Below are 8,589 nucleotides of genomic sequence, written 5' to 3' on the forward strand. Positions count from 1 at the left end.
CCAGTAGTGAAAACATGATGCAGTGTCCTCTAGGGTGTCCTTCCAGTAGTGAAAACATGATGCAGTGTCCTCTAGGGTGTCCTTCCAGTGGAGAAAACATCATGCAGTGTCCTCTAGGGTGTCCTTCCAGTAGAGAAAACATGATGCAGTGTCCTCTAGGGTGTCCTTCCAGTGGAGAAAACATGATGCAGTGCCCTCTGCTCTTAGTATGAGTATTACATGTACTATCCAGTACATCAGAGTACTGCAGATGTCCTGAGCCGGTTGAGTCAAAGTAAACACGTCCGACTCATCAGTCTGAATTCAACTTTGACCCTCTGGTCAATAACCCCGTCCCCCCCATCCTCCCCACGGAGAGACAGAGACCGGGAGACAGATCGAGGACGGACTCTGCTGGATCTGGATCTGGTTTTGAGGTTCTGCTTGTTGGAGATCTGGATCATGGTGGAGGCCACGTCGAAACCAGCTGCTGTTCTACTGCTGGTTCTACTGAACAGCTGCCTGGCCCAGCATGGTACCAATACTACTACTACTACTACTACTACTACTACTACTACTACACCTAATACTGCTTAAAGTACTGCTATAACTACTGCTGGTTCTACTGCCCAGCATGGTACTACTACTACTACTACTACTACTACTACTACACCTTATACTGCTTAAAGTACTTCTATTACTACTTTTGTTCCTACTGCCCACCATGGTACTTCTACTACTACTGAAAGCAGCTGTTTTTTAAATGATGAGTACTTTTACAGTCAATACTTCAGGTACATTTTGCTGATAATACTTGTGTATGTTTTCAATGCTGGACTTTCACTTGTGACAGAGTATTTGTACACTGTAGTACTTTGACTTGAAGTATCTGAATACTTGTTCTACTACTTGTCTGTGACTGACAGAGTTTCACATGATGAAGTTAATCTAGCTCGAGTGGTCAGTTTATTAGGTACAGCGCGCTGGAACCAATAATAACTAATCATATTAATGTTGTGTGTAGTGTTCCTGGAGAGCCAGTCAGCCTCTCTAAAACTAATAATAATATGAATATGAATATTAATTATAATATGAATATGAATATGAATATGAATATGAATGTGAATATGTTGTGTGTAGTGTTCCTGGAGAGCCAGTCGGCCTCTCAGCTGTTGGTCAGGGACCGACGAGCCAATCAGATGTTTGAGGAGGTGAAATCAGGTGAGTCACCTGAACCATCAGAAAACACTTAAAGTACATATATATGTATTATTAATGTGTATTATTATGATTATATTAATGTTATGATTTGATATCAGGGAACCTGGAGAGAGAGTGTGTTGAGGAGATCTGTGACCATGAAGAAGCCAGAGAGGTGTTCGAACAGCCGGATAAAACGGTACCACTCCATTCTGCTCTCATTCACTACTCAGTAGTAACAGTACTAGTAGTACTCTGTAGTACTCTGTAGTAACCAGTAGTAACCAGTAGTAACCAGTAGTAACCAGTAGTAACCTGTAGTAACCAGTAGTAACCTGTAGTAACCAGTAGTAACCTGTAGTAACCAGTAGTAGCCAGTAGTAACATGTAGTAACCAGTAGTAACCTGTTGTAACCTGTAGTAACCTGTAGTAACCAGTAGTAACCTGTAGTAACTAGTAGTAACCAGTAGTAGCCAGTAGTAACCTGTAGTAACCAGTAGTAACCTGTAGTAACCAGTAGTAGCCAGTAGTAGCCAGTAGTAACCTGTAGTAACCAGTAGTAACATGTAGTAACCAGTAGTAACCTGTTGTAACCTGTAGTAACCTCTAGTAACCAGTAGTAACCAGTAGTAACCAGTAGTAACCTGTAGTAACTAGTAGTAACCAGTAGTAACCAGTAGTAACTAGTAGTAACCTGTAGTAACCTTTAGTAACCAGTAGTAACCAGTAGTAACCAGTAGTAACCTGTAGTAACCTTTAGTAACCAGTAGTAACCTGTAGTAACCTTTAGTAACCAGTAGTAACCTGTAGTAACTAGTAGTAACCAGTAGTAACCTTTAGTAACCAGTAGTAACCTGTAGTAACCTTTAGTAACCAGTAGTAACCTGTAGTAACTAGTAGTAACCAGTAGTAACCTTTAGTAACCAGTAGTAACCTGTAGTAACTAGTAGTAACCAGTAGTAACCAGTAGTAACCTTTAGTAACCAGTAGTAACCTGTAGTAACTAGTAGTAACCAGTAGTAACCTGTCTCCTCTCCAGGAGATCTTCTGGACCAAGTATCTGGGTGAGTTCTGTTCTATTTATTTACTTCAAATCTGAAGTTTCATCAGACGTTCTGTCAACATGAACAAAGTCCAGAACACCAGAGTACACAACCAGAGTACACAACCAGAGTACACATCCAGAGTACACAACCAGAGTACACAACCAGAGTACACATCCAGAGTACACAAACACCTAACTACCTGTCTGTCTGTCTGTCTGTCAGACTGTAAAGGGACTGAGATGATCAGAACTCAGGACAACATCGACCTGGTCAGACGGTGTATAGAAGGTAAATATTAATAAAGTTAATGTAATAAAATATACATCAATACTGACAACCTGGGGGTGTGTGTGTGTGTGTGTGTGTGTGTGTGTGTGTGTGTGTGTTCAGGTCAGTGTATTTCAGGTTCTGGTTCAGGTGTGAACTACGACGGAAACATCAACATCACACAATCAGGACGAACATGTCAACACTGGAGGCACAGCTTCCCACATCCCATAATAAGGTAACTAACTAGCTGACCAACTACCTAACCAATTAACCAACCAAGTAACTAGCCAACTGACCAACCAACTATCAAGCCAACTAATCAACTAACCACCCATCCAACCACCCAACTGACCAACCACTCAACCACCCAACCACCCAACCACCAACCCAACCAACCGCCCAACCAACCAACCAACCAACCAACCAACCAACCAACCAACCAACCAACCAACCAACCAACCAACCAACCACCCACCCAACCAACCAAACAACCGCCCAACTGACCAACCAACCACCCAGCCAACCAACCAACCAACCACCCAACCAACCAACCAACCAACCAACCAACCAACCAACCAACCACCCAACTGACCAACCAACTATCAAGCCAACTAATCAACTAACCACCCACCCAACCAACCAACCAACCACCCACCCACCCAACCAACCAACCAACCAACCAACCAACCAACCAACCAACCAACCACCCACCCAACTAACCAACCAACCAACCAACCAACCAACCAACCAACCAACCAACCAACCAACCAACCAACCAACCAACCAACCACCCACCCAACTAACCAACCAACCAACCAACCAACCAACCATCCAACCACCCACTCAACCACCCACCCAGCCAACCACCCAACCACCCACCCAACCAACCAACCAACCAACCACCTAACCAGACAAACAACCAACCAACCAGCCAACCAAGTTAACTAGTTAACTACTATAATGAATGAACCTGTCTGTCCGTCTTTAGGGAGTTCAACTCTTCAGAACCAGACAGCGTCCTGCAGGAGAACTTCTGTCGGAACCCCAACAACCGTCCAGAGGGACCCTGGTGTTTCACCACCGACCCCACGGTCCAGAAAGAGACCTGCAGGGTCCCCACATGTGGCAAGTACCTGCTAGTACTACTAACTAAATACTACAATATCCCTACGTACTAGTCCTCCGAGTACCCATATTCATCACACAAGTACTGCCAGACTCAGAAATACTATGTGTACTACTACATATATTGGTAGAAGATTAATAAGAACACTCTCTTGTCGTTAAAGGTCAGGACTTTGTCCCGCCCACCATGGCCCCTGAACCAATCAGAACCAGCGATTGTTTACTCAACTACGGCGTGGACTACATCGACGACCTGGCGGTCACCCTGGGGGGTCACACCTGTATGGCGTGGTCCTCGCTGGAGGCCACGGAGCGCAGCGTGGACAAGGAATTCATCCCCGAGGTCAGTCTCCAGGGCAACAAGTGCCGTAACCCTGACAAAGACCCCGAGGGCCCCTGGTGCTACGTGAAGGTCTCTGGAAACGTGACCATCGACTACTGCGACCTGGAGCTGTGTGGTAAATACTACTACTAGTACCAGTACTACTACTACTACTACTACTACTACTACAGAGTACTACACCGGTGATACCTACCTGTTACCTGTCTGTCTCCCAGAGGACCTGCTGGTGGACGACCTTCTGACCTCAGAGACTGAAGGTCGCGAGCGCTCTGTCCTCACGACCAAGAAACTCTTCTTCAACCCTCGAACCTTCGGACAAGGAGAGAGTGGTGAGTACTGAGAGATAACTAACTGGTTAACTGGTTAACCGGTGTGCTGGTTAACCAGTTTACTGATTGACTGACTGGTCGACTGGTTAGTTAACTGGTTGACTGGTTAGTTAACTGGTTGACTGGTTAGTTAACTGGTTGACTGTCTGGTTGACTGGTTAGTTAACTGGTTGACTGGTTAGTTAACTGGTTGACTGTCTGGTTGACTGGTTAGTTAACTGATTGACTGACTGGTCGACTGGTTAGTTAACTGGTTGACTGTCTGGTTGTGTCCCAGTGTGCGGAGAACGCCCCTTGTTTGAAGCTCTGAAGAAAGAGGACGCGAAGGAGGGCGAGCTGCTGGAGTCATACCGGGAACAACGCATCGTCGGGGGCGACGATGCCGAGGTAGCCTCGGCACCATGGTAACCAAACCTAGACCAACAAGCTGTCACCATGGTAACCAAACTATAGAAAGATTCCTGGTACCTGTACGTGACCAGAACCTGTTTGCGGTCTGCAGGCAGGTGATGCTGTACAAGCGCAGCCCTCAGGAGCTGCTGTGCGGCGCCAGTCTGATCAGCGATCAATGGATCCTCACCGCCGCTCACTGCATCCTCTACCCGCCCTGGAACAAGAACTTCACTGCCAACGACATCCTGGTCCGACTGGGGAAACACAACCGGGCCGCGTAAGCTTCGCCGTCTGCACCTGCGGTATATAATATATATAAGACGGGTTCCTGAGAGCAGAACCAGAGAATAATTCTGATGACCTTCCAGGTTTGAGCGCGGCTTCGAGAAGATCGTGGCCATCAGTGAGATCATCGTCCACCCAAAGTACAACTGGAAGGAGAACCTGAATCGGGACATCGCTCTGCTGCACCTGAGACGACCCGTCACCTTCACCGATCGGATCCACCCCATCTGCCTGCCGACCAAGAAGGTCGCCAAGACGTAAGTCAACCACAGAACCCGTCAGAACCATTAACCCTTTACGGTAAACTCTATGATCCATCTGGTTTAACCGGTCAGAACCATTAACCCTTTACGGTAAACTCTATGATCCATCTGGTTTAACCGGTCAGAACCATTAACCCTTTACAGTAAACTCTATGATCCATCTGGTTTAACCCGTCAGAACCGTTAACCCTTTACGGTAAACTCTGTGATCCATCTGGTTTAACCCGTCAGAACCATTAACCCTTTACAGTTAACTCTATGATCCATCTGGTTTAACCCGTCAGAACCGTTAACCCTTTACGGTAAACTCTGTGATCCATCTGGTTTAACCCGTCAGAACCGTTAACCCGTTACATTTCCCCTCCAACAGAATGCTGTCTGCCGGATATAAAGGTCGAGTCACCGGTTGGGGGAACCTGCAGGAAACCTGGAACCCCTCAGCCAGAAATTTACCCAAATACCTCCAGCAGATCCATCTCCCCATCGTCGAGCCGAACATCTGCCGGAGCTCCACGTCCGTCAGGACCACCGACAACATGTTCTGTGCCGGTAACGGTTCTACGTTTATTACGTGAATAAGAATCAACTGTGTGGAGGTCAGTCTGACGGGCCGCCGTTTGGCTTCAGACTGAAACACCTCAACAGCTGACTGATGAATCACGTGACTAGCGACTCACTGCGTTAACGATACTAACGACTCACGGGACTGACAATACTAACGACTCGCGTGATTGAAGATACTAGCGACTCACGTGATCGAAGATACTAGCGACTCACGTGACTGACGATACTAACGACTCACGTGACTGACGATACTAACGACTCACGTGATCGAAGATACTAGCGACTCACGTGATTGAAGATACTAGCGACTCACGTGATTTAAGATACTAGCGACACGTGATTGAAGATACTAACGACTCACGTGACTGAAGATACTAGCGGCTCACGTGACTGACGATACTAACGACTCACGTGACTGAAGATACTAACGACTCACGTGATTGAAGATACTAGCGACTCACGTGATTGAAGATACTAACGACTCACGTGACTGAAGATACTAGCGACTCACGTGATTGAAGATACTAGCGACTCACGTGATTGAAGATACTAACGACTCACGTGACTGAAGATACTAGCGACTCACGTGACTGAAGATACTAACGACTCACGTGACTGAAGATACTAACGACTCACGTGACTGAAGATACTAACGACTCACGTGATTGAAGATACTAACGACTCATGTGATTGAAGATACTAGCGACTCATGTGATTGAAGATACTAACGACTCACGTGACTGAAGATACTAGCGACTCACGTGATTGAAGATACTAACGACTCACGTGACTGAAGATACTAGCGACTCACGTGATTGAAGATACTAACGACTCACGTGATTGAAGATACTAACGACTCACGTGACTGAAGATACTAGCGACTCATGTGATTGAAGATACTAACGACTCACGTGATTGAAGATACTAACGACTCACGTGACTGAAGATACTAACGACTCACGTGATTGAAGATACTAACGACTCATGTGATTGAAGATACTAGCGACTCATGTGATTGAAGATACTAACGACTCACGTGACTGAAGATACTAGCGACTCACGTGATTGAAGATACTAACGACTCACGTGACTGAAGATACTAGCGACTCACGTGATTGAAGATACTAACGACTCACGTGATTGAAGATACTAACGACTCACGTGATTGAAGATACTAACGACTCACGTGACTGAAGATACTAGCGACTCACGTGATTGAAGATACTAACGACTCACGTGATTGAAGATACTAACGACTCACGTGACTGAAGATACTAGCGACTCATGTGATTGAAGATACTAACGACTCACGTGACTGAAGATACTAACGACTCACGTGATTGAAGATACTAACGACTCACGTGATTGAAGATACTAACGACTCACGTGATTGAAGATACTAACGACTCACGTGATTGAAGATACTAGCGACTCACGTGATTGAAGATACTAACGACTCACGTGATTGAAGATACTAACGACTCACGTGATTGAAGATACTAGCGACTCACGTGACTGAAGATACTAACGACTCACGTGATTGAAGATACTAACGACTCACGTGACTGAAGATACTAACGACTCACGTGATTGAAGATACTAACGACTCACGTGATTGAAGATACTAACGACTCACGTGATTGAAGATACTAACGACTCACGTGATTGAAGATACTAGCGACTCACGTGACTGAAGATACTAGCGACTCACGTGATTGAAGATACTAACGACTCACGTGATTGAAGATACTAGCGACTCACGTGATTGAAGATACTAACGACTCACGTGATTGAAGATACTAGCGACTCACGTGATTGAAGATACTAACGACTCACGTGACTGAAGATACTAGCGACTCACGTGACTGACGATACTAACCACTCACGTGATTGAAGATACTAGCGACTCACGTGATTGAAGATACTAGCGACTCACGTGACTGAAGATACTAGCGACTCACGTGATTGAAGATACTAGCGACTCACGTGATTGAAGATACTAGCGACTCACGTGATTGAAGATACTAACGACTCACGTGACTGAAGATACTAACGACTCACGTGATTGAAGATACTAGCGACTCACGTGATTGAAGATACTAACGACTCACGTGACTGAAGATACTAACGACTCACGTGATTGAAGATACTAGCGACTCACGTGATTGAAGATACTAACGACTCACGTGACTGAAGATACTAACGACTCACGTGACTAACGACTCACGTGACTGAAGATACTAGCGACTCACGTGACTCGTCGGTATCGTGAGTCCTGTGAGTCCCGTCTCTAACAACTGACCTCACCTTTTAGTTTAACCACGTGAGTTTTGTGTTTCAGGTTATAAACCGGAGGACGCCCATCGTGGAGACGCCTGTGAGGGAGACAGCGGTGGACCGTTTGTGATGAAGGTGAGGATCATCATCTCACTGCTGTATATTATGCTGTATATAGAGTTAGACGTGGTGTTTGAAGAACACAGCTGTAATAATGTAACGAGGAACCGTTGTGTTGTGTTCAGTACCCGGCAGAGAATCGCTGGTACCAGATGGGCATCGTGTCGTGGGGCGAAGGCTGCGACCGCGACGGGAAGTACGGCTTCTACACCCACGTGTTCAGGATGAGCCGCTGGATGAGGAAGATCATCGACGCGACGGGAAAAGACGACGGCGACGATTAGACTCATTTCCTGTTTCCTGTTGTGACTGTTCAGCAACAGAATGCTAATAAAGTTTATCCACATCCTACAACGCTGACGCCTGCTCTCATTAACCTTTATATCAAACCTAC

The 8,589-nt window shown here is 45.9% G+C and overlaps 1 protein-coding gene and 1 long non-coding RNA gene across 2 annotated transcripts; one reads left to right on the plus strand and one right to left on the minus strand.

The window, feature by feature from the left end:
- The first annotated feature begins 204 nt into the window (after positions 1-204).
- On the plus strand, positions 205-8,549 carry f2 (coagulation factor II (thrombin)). Its single transcript, XM_074627190.1, has 15 exons — positions 205-514; positions 1,120-1,200; positions 1,299-1,378; positions 2,220-2,244; positions 2,449-2,514; positions 2,617-2,731; positions 3,485-3,629; positions 3,794-4,079; positions 4,180-4,293; positions 4,571-4,697; positions 4,796-4,963; positions 5,055-5,228; positions 5,605-5,783; positions 8,140-8,210; positions 8,321-8,549. Exons 1-15 carry the CDS (start codon positions 220-222, stop codon positions 8,477-8,479), a joined length of 2,085 nt encoding a protein of 694 aa, XP_074483291.1. The 5' UTR covers positions 205-219; the 3' UTR covers positions 8,480-8,549.
- On the minus strand, positions 1,324-1,817 carry LOC141763000 (uncharacterized). Its single transcript, XR_012592955.1, has 3 exons — positions 1,805-1,817; positions 1,625-1,684; positions 1,324-1,444 (listed from the first exon to the last, which is right to left on the minus strand). It is a non-coding gene; the product is annotated as an uncharacterized LOC141763000 (long non-coding RNA).
- Positions 8,550-8,589: the final 40 nt, after the last annotated feature.

The sequence above is a fragment of the Sebastes fasciatus genome, chromosome 24, assembly GCF_043250625.1.
Source record: "Sebastes fasciatus isolate fSebFas1 chromosome 24, fSebFas1.pri, whole genome shotgun sequence".
NCBI classification, from domain to species: Eukaryota; Metazoa; Chordata; class Actinopteri; order Perciformes; family Sebastidae; genus Sebastes; species Sebastes fasciatus.

Bases quoted from the DNA above. Each gene is read 5' to 3' on its own strand.
- f2 (XM_074627190.1), top strand. From the start codon at position 220: ATGTACTATCCAGTACATCAGAGTACTGCAGATGTCCTGAGCCGGTTG. The intron at 3,630-3,793 runs CTGCTAGTACTA...AAAGGTCAGGAC, and splicing joins TCCCCACATGTGGCAAGTAC to TTTGTCCCGCCCACCATGGC. The intron at 4,698-4,795 runs GTAACCAAACCT...TGCGGTCTGCAG, and splicing joins GAGGTAGCCTCGGCACCATG to GCAGGTGATGCTGTACAAGC.